This window comes from Orcinus orca, chromosome 5 (assembly GCF_937001465.1).
Source record: "Orcinus orca chromosome 5, mOrcOrc1.1, whole genome shotgun sequence".
NCBI classification, from domain to species: Eukaryota; Metazoa; Chordata; class Mammalia; order Artiodactyla; family Delphinidae; genus Orcinus; species Orcinus orca.
Genome location: NC_064563.1, coordinates 136,343,422 through 136,361,369, shown reverse-complemented (window position 1 = coordinate 136,361,369; position 17,948 = coordinate 136,343,422). Strand labels below are relative to the sequence as shown.

The 17,948-nt window shown below is 47.5% G+C and overlaps 1 protein-coding gene across 1 annotated transcript in view; it reads right to left on the bottom strand.

The window, feature by feature from the left end:
* The window catches only part of HUNK (hormonally up-regulated Neu-associated kinase), a 112,949-nt gene that overhangs the window by 57,557 nt on the left and 37,444 nt on the right, over positions 1 to 17,948 (bottom strand). Inside the window, exon 2 of the mRNA XM_004264511.3 lies at positions 8,476 to 8,768. Within this exon, the coding sequence (XP_004264559.1) occupies positions 8,476 to 8,768 (293 nt within the window). The remainder of the gene's footprint in view (positions 1 to 8,475; positions 8,769 to 17,948) is intronic.

Genomic DNA, 17,948 nt, shown 5'->3' with positions numbered 1-17,948 from the left:
AAAAAAGGGTCCACAATCATATTTTAAAAAGTCATTTTAGCCTAGGTATTTACCCAAATGTGTTGAAAACTTATGGACACGAATGTTTACAGCAGCTTCATTCGTAATTGTCAAAACTTGGAAGCAACCAAGATATCCTTCAGAAGGTGAATGGATAAACAAATTGGGGGACATCTCAGACAATGGAATATTATTCAGCCGTAAGAAGAAATGAGTTATCAAGTCATGGAGGAACCCTAAATGCATGTTTTTAAATGAAAGAAAGTAGTATGAACATACTACATACTGTATGATTCCAAATTCTGGAAAAGACAAAACTATAGACAGTGAAAAACATCACTGGTTGCCAGAGGTTGCAGGAGGAGGGCTAGAATGAACAGGTGGAACACATTTTTTTAGGGTGGTAAAATTATTCTGTATACTATAATGGTGGCTACCTGACATCAAGCATTTGTCAAAACCCATAGAATGTATAACACAAAGAGTATCCTAATGTACTAGGTACCCTAATGAACCCTAATGTAAACTGTGGATGTTAGTTAATAAGAATGTATCAATATTGGTTCACCAATTGTAACCAATGTCCTACACTATCATAAGATACTAATAATAGGGAAAACGATGTAGAAGGGAGGTGGGAACTCTGCAGTTCTGCACAATTTTTCTGTAAACCTAAAACTGCTTTTAAAAATAAAATCTAGGGCTTCCCTGGTGGCGCAGTGGTTGAGAGTCCACCTGCCGATGCAGGGGTCGCTGGTTCGTGCCCCAGTCCAGGAAGATCCCACATGCCGTGGAGCGGCTGGGCCCATGAGTCATGGCCGCTGAACCTGCGCGTCCAGAGCCTGTGCTCTGCAACGGGAGAGGCCACAACAGTGAGAGGCCCGTGTACCGCAAAAAAAAAAAAAAAAAAATCTATTAATTTTTTAAGTAGCTCTTGGATATTTTCTCCCTTCCTAGGAGATCAGTACTAGGAATGCTATGGCTACCGCCAAGTACGTCATTCGGGATGTTCACTGTGGAGCATCCTTACCACCTGAAGTTAATTATGAATCCATTCAGCACAGTGGGCCACTCAGACCCTCTGCCCAGCTACTCAACATATGACCCCAAAGGCCAAAAACTGAAAGATAACTACATGAGTAATAAAAGAAGGATGAACTTATTCACAAGGTTTTAGTGTTAGTGTATCACAATGTACCTTAAATATATAATACACAGAAACACACACACACACACACACGCACACACTGGCAGGCCTCTATAATCCAGAAAACCTCCCCCATGGTCCATGTGAAAAGCATGGTTTTTAGCTCCATCCCGAAAGCAAAATATTTGTCTGTGTTAAGTGTCAGATCTGTCAGATGGGAAGGAAGGTTCTGACAGCTGACTGGTTTGCACTTGATGATGGGGTAATGCTCAATTTCATATTTATGGTCCTTGATCGGATTTAGCACTTTGTGGAGACGAGAGAGAAGTGGAGGGCTCTTCCTCCCGTCCTGCAGTGTGAGAAGTTCCTCTCTGTGTCTGGCAAACATGAGGTGGTGTGAACTTGCAACTGAAAGCCAAAGGGAAGGAAAGAAAATGGTCCCTGCATGGACAGGAAATAGCTTTTCCTTGGCCAAAGGGGCTTCCAAGAGGAGTCAGGACAAGCAAGAAAGGGGATGGGGCACAGGTGGAGGATCCACTGACTAGGACAGTGCTGGGGGACAGGAGTGGCAATGGTGTGTCTTAGGAACAAAGGAGAGGAGCCAGTGAAGTGGCCTTTGGCAAAGCATGAGGCAGCCAAGCCCAGAGTGCAGGCTCAGATGCTTCTGGACCCGTCTCTAGTCACTGGGCAGTTCCAGGAAAAATGCCCAGTGGGACTCATCATGGTGGCCCTCGGCAGACCAAACATTGGGTCCTGTTCCCTACAGTGTTTGGGGGTGGGGAGTGGGGGTGGGTAGGCATCCTTCCAGAGACTGAGAGAAGGCCCAAGGGGACAGCCCTAATCACCAGCCCTTTGTTCTAGGTTATTTCAAAAGAACAAGCTCGAACAGGCCGCAGCTAATAATTAAAGGTTCACCCACAGGCTACCAAGCACCCCTCCCCCTGCCCGCCCACCCACCCAGAGGTTCCTTGCATTTCTTTAAAGATGATAATCTCTAAGATTTGGAGACTGGCCACAAGGAACTCTGCCCTCCCAGACTGAGGGGTGGAGGGGAGGGCCTTGTTGCCATAACAAACACAGGGTCCTGGGGCGCCATGGGGGAGGGGAGGGCCAGGACCGCCAGGACGCTGCAGAGCGGGAATGTGGGTGTGCATGCTTACGGGAAAAGCACACATCCGTGCATGGGTACTCGTATGAGACTGCATGTGTGTGAATATGTGTTGCACGCACACCCACGTGTGTGCGAGCACACGTGTTCGTGTGTACGTGTGTCTGTGTGCATCTGCGCACACACGCTTCCAGAATACCGGGATGGGAATGAAGGAAGAGTTTCTCCCCTGGGCCTCACCTGGCCATGCAGTGAGGGTGGAAGGTCGGGCCTCTAACAGACCCCGGGCCTAAACTGAGGGGCGGGAAACTCGAGATCCTCCAGGGGCCACTCAGGGCTGAGACCCAAGATGAAAGTGAGGAACTGAGGGGCATAAACTGGAGGCTGCCAGGCTTCCAGGGAAGGGAGAAGAGGACAGAGGGAGACATGGGGGAGCTGGGAAAGAGCTGGCGAAGGCTCAGGGTGGAGGGGCTGAGCAAGGCCTGGTCCAACACGGCAGCCTGGGGAGGGAAGGAGACAGGCTCTGGAGGCTGGGTCTCTCTCACTGACCCGCTGAGCCGCCCTGGGCAAGTTACATAAACTCTCTGGGCTTCTGATTCTTCTTTGGAAAATGGCGTCATGAGAAGGGCCACCTGACAGGGCCATTCACGGCGGAAATGAGAAAATGGGCCACTCTCAGCTGAGCAACCACTAATAGGTAAGAGGTGAGAGGCTGGTATGGCCAGGGGAGGATATGAAGTTAAAGGTTCTAAGACAAAGTGAATGGGGAGACTCCAGGAAAGACTTAAGTGGTTCACTTGGTGATAAGCAAACAGTACTGGGGGGCATGAGCCCTCGAAGGAAAGGTCAGAGAGAAGGGGCCTGGGCAGGAGGTGGGGAGCCTGGACCAAACCCACAGAGGATTAGGTCTGGGGGAGAACGCTGTACCTGTGGAGATGGCCACAAGATGGATTTCAGTCATAAGCTAAGAATAAAGCATTCCAGAAAAGCACATAACTCCCCAAGGCACTAAGCATTTTGCCGTGAACAAGAGGTGTTTCTGTTTTCGTTTTTGATTAGGTTTTATCTTCAGAAGCACTGTATTAAAACCAAATGATTTTTTAATCTTTGATTTATTTACAAGATGGGCAATTTGGTAAAACATAAGAACAATTTGTTAAGCATGTACCTGATTTATTTATTCAAAATGAAACCTTTATTGAGTTCCTACAATGCTCCGGAAACAAATTCTGTTTATAAAATGAAAGAGCTGGTCATTCACTAAAAAGATGCCACTCTACAAATTGTGACCTGAAAAATAAACAAATTGGTATGAAGTCAATGAAGAAACTCCCTTAAAATTCCAGGGAGAATATGGAATATTCCAGAAAGAACATGAATGGGTGACCAAAAGCTTCCATCCCAGTGCTAACTCTGACACTAACTGTATCCGTTCAGTTTCCCTTCATTTATCCAACAAAGTCTCTCTGTGTGAGTACTGGGCTGGGCGCTGGGCTATATGGTGGCCTTTGCAGAAGACAGATAGCAAACAAGCCAGTTATCTTGTGAAAAGTGTTTGGAAATCAAAGTAGAAGGTGCTGGGGAATCTATGACCAGGGGTCCTAGCCTGGAGGGCATCCGGGAGGATGTGAGCTTCCTAGCTGGGACCCGAAGGATGAATACGATTCATCCAAAGATTGCAAGGGCAGTACAAGCAGAGAACAGCTGTGAGGCCTTGAGCACACAGAACTCAGCCTCAGTGGATAAAGTGAATGAGGTGGACTCAGTAGTAGTTACGGCAAACACGTACTCAGTACTTCCTAAGGGTCTCGGTGTTAAGCACTTTACATGAACTGACTCATATAATCCTCACAACAACAACATGAAGTGGATAATCCCTTATACCTGCTGTGTAGCTCTGGAAGGCAAGGCAAAAAAGCCTAAGTGATTTGCCCAGTGCAGCTTTTCTTTTCCTCATAAATTTATTTATTTTATTTATTTATTATTTTTGGCTGCATTGGGTCTTTGTTGCTGTGTGGGGGCTCTCTCTAGTTGTGGTGAGCGGGGGCTACTCTTCGTTGCGGTGCGCAGGCTTCTCATTGCGGTGGCTTCTCTTGTTGCGGAGCATGGGCTCTAGGTGTGCAGGCTTCAGTAGTTGTGGCACATGGGCTCGGTAGTTGTGGCTCGTGGGCTCTAGAGTGCAGGCTCAGTAGTTGTGACACACAGGCTTGGCTGCTCCGCAGCATGTGCGATCTTCCTAGACCAGGGCTTGAACCCGTGTCCCCTGCATTGGCAGGCGGATTCTCAACCACCATGCCACCAGGGAAGTCCAGCCACAGTGCAGCTTTTAAGTGGTAGACCCCACACGTGGACGCAGGCGGTCTGGCTTTAAAATCCACATGGCTGACCACTGTACAACCCAGTCCACAAAGTTGTCACGTTTTTTCAAACTTAATTAAACAAAAAACCTCTGATCTATATAACCAGCACCTCCAAATATGTGCTCAGGCCCTGGTATCTCCAACAGCCCCCGATATGAGCAGAAGTCGCTCCCTTCTCGTGTGCCTTGTCCTCTCTCCCCTCTCCAAGGAAACTTAAAAGTTAAAACAGCTTCTTAAAACCCCCCACCAGTACAGGACGGGCTTGCTTCTTGTCAGTCCCCTAAGAACAAAGAAGAGTCCCCTCTCTTGCCCCATAGTCCTCCCAAGTGCAGAAGGTCCTTCCCCAATACTGATGAGTGAATAAAGACACGGCTCTGGGAGCAGCCGTGCTGACACACAGGCTCCCGTTCACTTTGATCGTCTGTGTTTCTCTCCCGGTCCTCGGGCCCCTATGGCTTGTCTCTTCCTGCTTAGGGGATGGCGGTACTGTGTTACCCAGGTATGTCTTGTCTGTACAGTTTGATTGGACTTTGTTATTTTGAATGAATAGAGGAATCTCAAAGTAGCCTCCTGGCAGAATCAGTATTCTTGATGATGGATGTGAAGAGCCAACGCTTTTCGTACAATAGGAAGATCATCAGATTTGGGCACCCTGCTGGGTGAGCCCGGAAGAGAAAATGAAAAAAAGAAAAGAAACCCTCATTAGATTTTAAACCGAAAGCATCTCGGGCAATCCTCAAATGGTGTAATGAAGAAGTTAAGACCATATTCTAACTTTGCAAAAGTGAACGACAACCCTGTTGTAGAAGACACAGAAGCTACGGCAGGTCCCGTTTTAAATGAAGTTCTCTGCCAGCTAAGGAAATCTGCTTTATAGACGTTTAGTTTCCTTTTTTCCCTTCTACTTGTAATAGTTACAAGATTTTTAAAGATTTGCTTCCTTTAAATGATAGTTAAATAGTTCTGGAGAGATAATTAAATATTTAGATTTAATTTCACAGGAAATGAGGGCTTTGCTAGGCAATAAGTTGATGATGACATGACGATATAGGACCAGCCTCATCAGGAGCTGTGCTTTTTAAAGCATCCTCTAACACATGACCAAAAGCCCTTTAAATCATATAATGTAGCCACCAAAATTCATCCTAAATCCTTTTGGAAGATCCAATCTGTTTGCTCAGAACTCTTCCCGCCAGGGAATCCAGGACATCTCTGAAATGCTATCTAAACTCTCTTACTCATTTGAAAAATCTAACCTCAAAATAATTTATGAAATTCACTCCACCTCCATAGCATAAAGGAGAAGATTCTCCACCACTGAAAAAGGCTACAGCATATAGGATACCAGCCAGATTACGGCTGCTAAAAATGAGGCGTATAGAACCTTTCAAAATCAAGACAGTCCAGGTACAGCCACCCATGAATATATTCTAAACAAACATTTTCCTGTGCTGTCTCAACCACCTAATCACCTATGCCCATGTGTGCACAGGTGACACTCATTAACATGATTTCTAGAGAAGAAAATAAAGAACTCCTCCGAAACAACGCCTGTATTTCCAATCTTCCCTAACTTTAAAAGATCTGAGCCTTTGCCACTATTGGCTGATGAATATATTTCCAGGGAGGGGGGAAGTAGAACGCTGGATATTGGAGAGAGAAAAAGCACACCGTCTTTGCTATCAAAACATTATTAAATTTATTCCTTTGACATTCTGACAGTAATTGCACTGAGAGGGATTGGATTTTGTTAAAATTACTTTAAAATGGTTGTTGAGAATTTCCTGTGGGAGGGACCAGCGAGCGATGCACAGCCTCTGCTGGCTTTCCCTTTGTTGTCCTCAAAGCTCCAAGCTCGGTGCACATCTGATTTCTGACAGCACGAAACCCTTGTAATAACACCTTGAGTCTCTCGGAAAGCTCTTCCCCGGGTTCTGTCTTCTGCCGTGACCAGCTGAGTGGGTAACCCAAGCTGATTCATTCCTGAGGTTTCTGCCTTTGTCATCTTAGTCACCAAAGACAGAAGCAGAAGCACTTACGACCATCATTTTCCTAATAACGGCAGAGCTCTGACACGGCAGGTTACACAAGGGTATTGTTGGAAAGAGCCAAAAATAGCGTTATTCACTTAAAATTTCTGAATGTTCCCTTCCTTGCTGATCGAAACTCCAAGAGTTCTAATGAATCGTGATTTCGTGACAATGTGTGTGACTAAAAATATGTACAAGGAGAGGTTTTCTTACCTTAGTGAGAAAAGGATGTGCCTGAATGGGGTCTGGCCAAGGCTGGCTCCCTCCCCCCAGTGCCACCCCTCTGCCCCTGAGCCCGGGACCTCCCCACAGTGTCCCAGATTCAAGCACCCAAGGTAGAGCATCCCCCGGTGCCAATCCCATTGGTTAAGTTAAGTGAAAGAAGCCACTTATAAAAGACCATATATTGTTTCCATTTATATGAAACGTCCAGAATAGGCAAGTTCATAGAGACAGAAAGCAGATTGGTGGTTATTACCGGGGGCTGCTGGGAGGGCTGGGAATGGGGGGGTGACTGCCAATGGGTACAGGGTTTCTCGTTCGGGGTGATGGAAATATTGTAAAATTAGACAGTGGTGATAGTTGCACAACTCTGTGAATATACTGAAAATGACTGAATTGTACACTTTAAAATGGTGGCTTTTATGGTATGTGAGTTGTATCTCAATACAAAAAATTTTAAACGTATGTGTGTGCACATATATATAATTCCTTGATCTTGCTTTTGTAAATGAGAATCAAACATGAGCCCTAAGTTTTCTCAACAACCCGGAGTAATTGTGAATTATGACTCCATGAAGGAAGAACTACGCATTTATCGGTGAAGTCAACACTTTCCTGGGAGGGAAAGAGAGCGCTTTCATTTTCTTATTTTATTGTATCGTATTGACCTTATTTAGTCTAGCGCTAAAGTCAGCACCCACCACCAACGGCAACACGGCTAAGAATCCTGTTTCCACTCGGTTTGCTTGCAAAGCTCCTCCTCAGGAAGGAACAGACTGTTTAAAAAAAAAAGGTTGATTTTCATAATTATTTGCAACGTTGGTTTGGCTTTTGGAGAACATGCCTAACTTTCAAGGGCAAGTTCACACTTCACGTGGTGATTCAGTTCCATTGAATGAAACAGCTATTAAGCGACTACCATATGTAAAGCAAATACGATGAAAGCACCATCACTCGCTGAAAAACAATCTCACGCCATCTTAACATTGATGCTTCTTTCAGGCACCTGAGCAACTGTTCTCATTACTTTGCAAATAATAATAATGAGAGCCGCCAACACTAAACGTGCCCCTTACTGTGTACCAAACGCTGTCCCAAGCTCTTTCCGTATATATATAGTTTTTCTTTAATTTTTTTTTTTTTTTTGGCCATGCCGTGCGGCATGCAGGATCTAGTTCCCTGACCAGGGATCGAACCCAGGCCCCCTCCATTGGGAGAGTGGAGTTTTAACCACTGGACCACCAGGGAAGTCCCTCTTTCTGTATATTAACTCATTTGCCCTTATACCAACCACGAGATAAGTATCACGAATATTCCCATTTTACAGAAGAAGAAACTGAGGTTCAGAGAGGTTAACTGACTAGCCCAGGGGCACACAACAATTAAAGGAGACAGCCAGGATGCAAACCCAGGCAACTCTGACTTCAAACATTATTCTTTTAACCTCATGTTAGCATTAACCCGACTCACAAAACAAGTCCATGAAACAAAACTTCAGAAGAATTGTAAAACAGGCTGCAAGGATTCAACCTTGCTTGGAGCACGCTGGAGCACAGTGCCGTCCACTCAGCACAGAACTGGCGATCAGCATCATGGCGTGGCCCTTACCTGTGGACCACCCCGGCCCGGTGCAGGTGCTCCACCGCAGAGATGAGCTGCCTGATGTATCTGCGGGCTTCGGATTCCTCCAGCCGCTTCTTCTCATATATCTTGTGCATCAGGTTGCCCCCAGGACACAGCTCCATGACCAGGTAGTAGCTGTTTTCTGTCTCTAAGATATCAAGGAGCTGGGTAATGTTAGGGTGGCGGATCATCTGCTGGATCTGCCCCTCTCGCCGAAGGTTTTTGGTGACATAGGTGTCTTTTTTGGCTCTCTTCTTGTCGATGACTTTTATGGCCACCTAAGGAGACACCAAGAATATGGCTGTTGTCAGACACTGCAGGCAAAGTTTATTCCCTGACTATTCACAAAACCCTAGGAAAATACATAGCTGCTCGTCTGCACCAGGAGAAAAACTTTATCTGAAATAGCATCAAGGGAGAAAAGAAAGATGTAACATCAGCGAAGATCAAAAGATTCAATTATGAAGGAAGAGAATGAAATTTACTCAAGCAAACTCAAACGGTGGTCCGGAAGCCTCCGTGAAGAGTCAGCGTTGAACTTGGTTCTCCGCAGGGTGAAACACCAAGTTCTCCTCCAGCAAAGGGCCCCTCCCCACTCCCTCTCCGGCCTCGCCACCATCCCTCCAAGTTGGGTCCCCCATGACTCCATTTCTGAAACGACCAAATCTGCCCCATCTTCAGTTCTAGGGCGTGTTTAGGGAGCTGGGGGATGCAACGCCCAGTGATGTGGCACCCCTGCCCTTCCTCCCAACTCTTTCTCTGCCCTGTACCAGGACCTCAGGCCAGGCCACCTCTGTCCAATGGTTACCTCTTTCCCTGTGAGTCACTGTACAGGTTACCTCTTGGCCCCAAGTCCAGAGAGGTATCTCAACTGCTCACTGGATGCCCCTCCTGGGTCACTTCCCCCACAATCAACATGTCACATGTGTGGACCCTCCAGCTTTTTATAAAGGGAGGGAAGAGGGGGAGGGAGGGACAGGAGAATGGAAGTAACGATGGCATGAGGGAGGGGAAGGGAAGACTGTCCCTTCTGCCCAAGTCTGCACGCTTCCCCACTCTCCCTTCCTTCAACGGCTGTCACCAATCCACTCACCTGGCCTTAAAACACACCACCGTTTGGCCCTCTTCTTTTCTTACTATGTCTTCGCTCCTCTCTAACGTGACCAGCCAGGGACATCATGTCAATGACTTCTGCTAACTGCCTTCCTCACTTTCCCTTCCTCTCTGTTCCCATGCCAGGTCGGGTTCATTTAGGACCTTGTTTCGCAGCACCCAGACGCATTGTCTCTACGCGAGACTCCAGCAACCCAAGGGATGTTCTCATACAAGGCTACCAAGCCACTGGGCCGCAGGACAAAAACAGTGGGCCTTCCATTTCTATTTATTTCCTTTTTTGGAATTATATTTTTTAACGGCTTCATAATGCACTCAATGTGCAGAGGTGTGATATAGATCAATCAGCAAATGATTGATAGATGACAGATAGATAGATAGATAGATGTTTGCAGCAAGGGGCTCAAACGTTATTTTCTTGACAGAAGTTTGTAATAAAATAAAATAAAAGTCTATCCACCACTAGCCTGGACTATGACATCAGCGTGCTACCTCTTTTTCTCGATGCTCATCCTGGCCCCTTGAATTCATACTCGAAATCAGCGGGTCTGGAACTCTGATTTCTTGCTTAAAGCTCTTCGGCGGCTCCCTGCTGCCCACAGAGCAAGGTCCACAGCCTGAGCCCAGCCCTGAAGCTCCCTCCCCATCAGCCCCGCCACTGTCCAGCCCCGACTCCCAGCTCCCCGGGGCGGGTCTCCTCACTGCCCAGACCACACGTTCTGCTACTCTCCAAGCCTGCACTCTTCACCCCTTCAAATCCGCCTGGTCCTGCAGACGCTAACTCCAGGCCCACCTCCCTTCCAGGAAGTCTCTTCAGCCCTCCTTCCTTATGCTCTCACCACACCCACTGTCTGCGATACCATTTAAAGCTCCCACCCCTCCCTTAAAACAGGGACTGCTCCCCCCTCACCACACACAGCACTTTATAAACAATGAGTGAACGACAGGTCACTAACTGATCAAATCAGTGAACCTTTTTTTTTAACCATTGAAGCAAAAATAGCTGTAACAGCTTAATCTATTATCTCTTCTGGGGAACAGTCTTTTTTTAAGCTTTTTTTAAATTGCGATATAATTGACCTATAACAGTGTATTAGTTTGTACCACATAAGGATTTGGTATATGTATATATTGGGAAATGGTCAACTAAACAGAAAGTTTAGTTAACATCCATCACCAGTTACAAATTTGTGTGTGTGTGTAACGACAACTATCAAGATCTTCAGTATTAGCAACTTTCAAATAGACAATACAGTATTGTTAACTGCAGTCACCAGGCTGTGCATTACATCCTCAGGACTTATAGCCAGAAGTGTGTATCTTTGGACCACCTTCACCCGTATTCATGGAGATTTTCAGGCCCTTAAACCAAAGATATGACTAAGAAGGGACAATCAGCCATTGGACCAGACAAGCTGGGGGCCTGTACCTGGGCCATGAGAGGTTGGTGCTGTCAGCCCACAGAAGCGGGCTGTAGTTTGGCCTACGAGTCCAGTATATATGAAACTAAAAGCTTTAAAAACTGTACTCGTTTGTGTGTATATATGTATAACACATACGTATACATATATATACATACAAATATGTATCCATCATCTTGTGGAGGTGGAGGGAAAGAGGAATGCTGGGAAGTACAATTAGATTCTGTCTTTGCTGGAGTCTACGTTGCAATGTTTTAAAAATTACACTCTTTGGCAGTGAAATCCTCAAAGGTACTCTGAATAAGTAGTCTGAAAACCCAGCAGTAAAACGATCTGCCTTTCTTAACAGAGCACACAATTATTATTAGGATAATTTATTTAGCTCTTTAATTGCCTGGAGTAGGTTATATAATGGCCACCCAGAGACGTTAAGGCCCCATCTGTGGACCATGTGAAAGTGACCTTATTTGGAAAAAGTGAAGGATGTTGAGATGAAATTCACCTAGATTATCTGGGTGGGCCCTAAATGTCATCACAAGTGTCCTTATAAAATAGAGGCTGTGGGAGATTTCACACGAATACACAGAGAAGTGGCGAATGGGGCAGAGATGGCAGGGATGAGCCACACGCCAAGGAATAGTGCGGCCACCAGAAGCCGGGAGAGGCAAAGGACGGATCCCCCTAGAGCCGTCAGAGGGAGCACTAGCCCTGTCCACACCTTGATTTTGGCCCAGTGAAATCGATTGTGGACTTCTGGCCTCCAGAACTGTGAGAGAATGAATTTCTGTTGTTTTGTGATAACGCATTACGGCGGGAAACTAACACACCAGGTGTCTGTTCCACCATCATGTGCCATCTTGGTTCCCAAGTTCTACTGTTTCTGAGAGTCCCTCGGTGAAAACCCTGCACCCTTAGGCAGCCTCACCTGGAGAAGGTTTTCTATAAAGCTCCCTCTCTATTTTTAAACACCCTTACTTGTAAGCGACCTTAAACTTATAAGCTCTGCATTGATAATACTGAAAATGGAATCCGTTCTTGATGACACAAAACCATTTAATCAACGTCATCTGTAACAACTGAAAAGGGAAAAACTAAATTGGAAGTTAAGGAAAAGGCAGTGATCAATGATCAGCAAAGGGAGGCATCTAATTTAATCTGACAGTAATCAGAGATTTACAGGCACTAATTCTACCCGGGGGGAGCCCAGTGTGATGATGGGTCTCTAGCTGAAAAGATAAACTGCTTTAGTCAGGGGAGTTTTAAAGAGTAAAATTAAATCTGCACAGACTGACTGAGGCCCCAAGTCCCAGGACCACACTGGAACTCCCAAGCTGGTCCTCAAGTGTGGGAGGGAGGGGAGGGGAGGGTGTCAGGGGAGTTTCTGAGTTGCATCCTGAGCACATTGGGACAGGAAGTTTTGCTGTGAAAGGTCAATAAAACGAAGACTCCAACCCTTCGATGGATCCAAGTTGCAAAGCCTCCTGAAATTTTACAGAGGAAGCTGTTTTCAAAGATTGTCCCCATATTTCCGAGTAAGTAGCAGTCTTAAGGTGCTAGGAACTTAGTAGAGAGAGATTAACACAGCGCCAGTATACCACAGCTGAAACTGATCACTCATCAACTTCTTATTAAGAAGTTGCACTTCTGTGACTTCCCTGGTGGTGTAATGGTTAAGAATCCACCTGCCAATGCAGGGGACACGGGTTCGAGCCCTGGTCCGGGAAGTTCCCACATGCCGCGGAGCAACTAAGCCCGTGTACCGCAACTACTGAGCCTGTGCTCTAGAGCCCGTGAGCCACAGCTACTGAGCCCGCGTGCCACAGCTACTGAAGCCTGCGCACCTAGAGCCCGTGCTCCGCAGCAAGAGAAGCCACCGCAGTGAGAAGCCCGCGCACCTCAATGAAGAGTAGCCCCGGCTCGCCGCAACTGGAGAAAGCCCGCGCGCAGCAACGAAGACCAAACGTCACCAAAGAAAAGAAGTTGCACTTCTCACAGTATGGCAACTCCCACCCCACCCCACCCCACCCCGGCTCCCGCCAAAAAAATACCTATCAATGATGGATAAAATCAGCAAACTTTTAAATAACTAAGCTCATACGAAAGAAAAGGAAACCCTCCAAGGCCAAGAAAAAAAAAAGTGAGTAGATCTAAGATGAGGAGAGGGCAGCTATGGGGTAGTGAAATAGAAGATACAGGAAAGAAGGAGTGACTGCAAGGAAGGATCCTGAGGAAGGAAAGGAAGAGGTGGCAGAGCGCTCTGCAGGGATGGGAAGCACGACTCCCTCCCACACGGGAAGGAGGAGGGACCAAAGCGCGTGAATCCCAATTCTCCAGGAGAGGCGCCAGCTGCAGAAAGGTATTCATGCTTAATGGCCCCTGTGACGTATTAGGAGAAAAATTCCAACACAGAATTGTACTTAGAATGCGGGATGCACAAAATCACATGGCTGCAGTCACGGCACACACTCCCACAAACCAATTGGTACCTAAGATAACATACGTAAAGCACTCAGTACAACGTCCGGCACATAGTAAGAGCGCCTGAGATTGACATTCTTATTATCATTATCATTTTACTTTCACTGAGGCAACCTGTAGAGGGTGAAAAGCGTTTAAGCTTAATTCAGCCAAGAAGAAAACGTGCACTTCCTTGACCTGTCGCTTTGGCATATTTAAAAAAAGAAAAAGAAGCCTGAACCTCATTTCAGTGTTTTGAACTCTCTGGAATAGAGTTGCTTTTAAATCCCAAGGAGGAGGTTTAATATCAGTCTAGTCTCTCATCTTCTTTAAATATTGACTTAGTTGAGACTGTCTACGTAGGATCAGAGTTAACAGGATTTAAAATTCATCCCTTCATCCTGGATCACCGTTCACTGCCTTTAAAATTCATTCCTCTGAAACACATCGAGGGTTGTTCACACAGCCGATCTCCAAACTGAAAAGGCAGAGGCAAAACGGATGCATCTTCCATACAACGGAGAGGGAGGGAAACACCGATCAAAGAAACTACTCTTTAATATCACAGAAATATACATATATGTTTTACCCATTGTACAATGTATGCTGTGTAAGTTCAGCCTTTCTTTAATTAAAGCAAGTTTATACCATGATGTTTTAAATAATCAGAATGCACAGGGAATAGGAGGCTGTCATCAGCAGGATTTTCTTTTTACATGGAAATTAGCCAAAAAGAGCTTCCTTTCCAGAACATCTTGGTTTCTTAATAAATACTGTATGTTAAACTCAAGTGAATCTTTTCGTCTTCAGCAAACATTTATTAACCACCTAAAATATACATGACACTGTTCTACATGCCAAGAGTACACCATGAGAGAGAAACGGATCTTCAGGTCCATTTGCGGCCATAATTCAGATTTTTTATAGTGGTTTAAAATGACCATCTGTCATGGGCTGAACTGTCTCCGCCCACACACCCCACCCCCAAATTCACATGTTGAAGCCTTAATCCCTAATGTAACTATATTTGGAGATAGGGCTTTTAGGAGGTAAAAAGGTTAAATGAGGTCATAAGGGTGGGGACCTAATCTAATAGGATTGGTGTCCATATGAGAAAAGGAAGAGATACCAGAGATCTCTCTCTCCACACATGCACAGAGGAAAGGCCATGTGAGGACACAGCAAGAGGAAGGCCATCTACAAACCAAGGAGAGAAGCCTCACTAGGAAGTAACCCTACTGGCACCTTGATCTTGGACTTCCTGCCTCCACAACTGTGAGAAAATAAACGTCTGTCACTTAAGCCATCCAGTCTGTGGTCTTTTGTTATGGCCACCCGAGCAGACTAATGGACCACCCGAGCAACGTACAATTCTACTACGCAGAAGAGTGTAACTGTAAGAACCAAGGGCTAACGTCCATTCTCCAAGGACTGGGGTCAGATCTGATAGTTCCTTTCCTGCCCTCCCCCAGTTATCCACACCCCAGCAGTTCAGAGGGTGGAACGGCACAGCAGCCAGACATACAGATTCCGAGGTTGGATGCCTTGACTTCAAAGCCTGCCTCTGCCACCCAGTAGCTTGCACCTTAGTTTCCTCGCTGTTATAAAAAACAGAGGGGGGGCCGCTTCCCTTCCCTGGTGGCGCAGTGGTTAAGAGTCCGCCTGCCAGTGCAGTGGACACAGGTTCGTGCCTCGGTCTGGGAAGATCCCACATGCCGCGGAGCGGCTGGGCCCATGAGCCATGGCCGCTGAGTCTGCGTGTCTGGAGCCTGTGCTCCGCGATGGGAGAGGCCACAACAGTGAGAGGCCCGCGTACTGCAAAAAAAAAAAAAACAAACCAAAAAAACGGATGGGGGATAATAGTACCTATCTCATGGAGATGTTGGGGATATAAATGAGGAAACCCAGGAAGGATGGTGCGCACCGGGAACATTTCTGGAAGCCCTCAGTAAGTGTCCACTGTTAGGATTTGCATGTTTTGTGCAGGAAGAGAAGCCAGGAAGCCCCTGCCACCCAGCTTCCATCCCCATCACTCCCCCTCGTCAGGGTCCCCGGTGCCTCTTGACCACCCAGTCCACAAGGTCACTCTCCCTCCTTGTCTCCTGCTTTTCCTCCCAGCCCAGTCTTCTCAAGGTACTGCCCCAGGCCCCATCCTTCCTCACATTAGGGATGTGCAGTCCATCTCCTCCACTTCCAGGACTCCTATGACCGTCCATATGCTGACCAGTCCCAACACCTCCATCCTGCTTACGCCTCTTCCCCGAGCTCTGACGGCCCCGTGGACACCTCCCATTTGGGTGGTCCACTGGCTCTCCAAACCCATCACTTCCCCCTGGTCCTCCCTGGGGCTCCCCAGCTCAGCCTGAAGCACCTCCCTCCACAGGTGTCCTTGCACCCCAGCTGTGCATCTTCCTCCACCCAGCGCACCGCTAGTCCCCCACCTAACTAATCACCAGGGCCAGTCACCTCCACCTGCTAAGACCTCCCCACCCCCTCTCTTCCCCCATTCCATCTGCTGCCTGCTGCACCACCATCCTCTCCTGCCCAGATGTCTCCCAACTCCGCCCACCACTGCCTGAAATTCCCTCCCACACAGGGCTGTCTGGGTCAGGCCAACTCCCAACTCCCACTCCTCTCTCCAACCTCAGATTACAGTTTGCTTCTCCATCCCAGACTGGCTCGGGCCACCCTGCAGTTCCCCAGCTGTCACACCCATCACACACACTCTTAACGGTGTGGGACACCCTCCAGTGTCATTTCCAGGAAGGCAGGACTTGCCCAGCCTCCCCACTTTTGTGTTCCTGGCTTCCACACCGTGCTTGGCTCATTTAGGACAAGTACGTGAGAGAAAGAAAAAAAAAAAGAACAAAAGGTCCCAGCAGTCTGCTACAGTGGGTCAGGATGGTGAGCTGGGGGTCATCTCTACGCCTGCCTTGGGTAAGCTGGCAGCTCGAGCCCTCCCCTTCCTAAGCTACAACACAGGCAGACCAAAAGCCTTCCCTTCAACCATTAAGGTTATAAAACGTGATGCCACCTGTGGACGTGGTTTCAGCTCGTGCGTGACTGTGACGCAGAAACACTCCCTTCCCCTTTTGAGAGATGTCACGTCGTCAGAGGCTTCCCTAACCAGCCTAATTAGCGCTGCACCCACGCCCTCCAGCCCCGCCCCCAAGGCAACACTCATAATCCCCTTACTCTATTCTGGTTTTCCACTGGGCTCCGATAGGACATTCCTCCTTCACAGCATCAAATTCTCCCAGATTTGGGGATCAGCCCTGCTGATCACCCTTCTTCAAGCCTCATCCTTTTCGTAGAATACTCTTCCAGAACCCCAATCCCCGTTGCCACTTCAAACAGTGCTCACCCTTCCACGACCTGTGCCGAGCAGTGTCAGGAACAGAGAAGAAGCTCAAGTAACGTGTACTGGACCAATGACACAGCCAACAATTGTGCAGGTTAAGGAGAGAGGAAGGGAGAAAGGGAGGGTGGGGGAGAGGGAAGATGGATGGATGGCTCCGGTCCTTCCCAGTTACATGTGAGCTTTGTGGATCCCCGGATAGAAGCCAGACGATGTACCCTAAATGCCCACGCTAGAAAACAGATTAGATGACATGGAACAAACAGTATCCTTGGTGACCCTCTCTGGGAGAGCCAGAGCACACAGAGAAATTCAGAAACCCTGCTAAGCTAAAGGAGGTGTATTGTGGTTCCCTGCTCACCACGTGTGGACTGGAGCTGCCCAGCCATCCTGCTGCAGAAAGCAGTTTCTTACTTCCTGAGAGTCTGGCTGAGAGCTGGGAGAAGTCACCAAGGAGAAGGGGTGCTGGAGGACACCCATGACCAGCGGTGAAGTGTGCCGTCTGGGGACCTGGTGTCCACCACAGAAGCAGCCCAACTCTTCCCCCTCATGCCCGCTAAGTCCCTCCTACCCCAACATCTTATTCTGGCCTGTGCCCCTGCCATGTGCCCTTTCTCCCTCCTAAACTTGTCTGAACCATCTGTCACCTTCTCTAGAACAGCTAATCTAGAGGGGCAGGAAAGTTCCCCCAAGGCAAGGACCACCCAAAAGCACCCAGAATCCCCATTTCTCCCAGAGAAAGAGCCAAAGTCCTGATAGCACCTGGACACCCATCTCCCTCCCATCTCCTCTCATTCCCTCTGCTCACTTGCAGGCCTTCCTGTAGGTCCACGAATGTGACAGGTGTATTCCCGCCCTGGCCATACACTCTCTCCCTCACCTCCAAGACTTGCCGAGACGTCACCGCTCAGAGAGGCTCCCGTGACCCACCTATTTACAGCCACACCTGGCACTCACCCTCCCCTCAATCCAGTCTATTTGTCCCCATAGTGTTCATCACCTCTTAAATCCTATAGAACTCACTGACTGAGTGTGGAATCTGCCTGACCCATGGCAGCTCTAGAAGGGAAGAAACAGTTCTTTGTCTCCTTTGCTGTCATGTTTTCAGC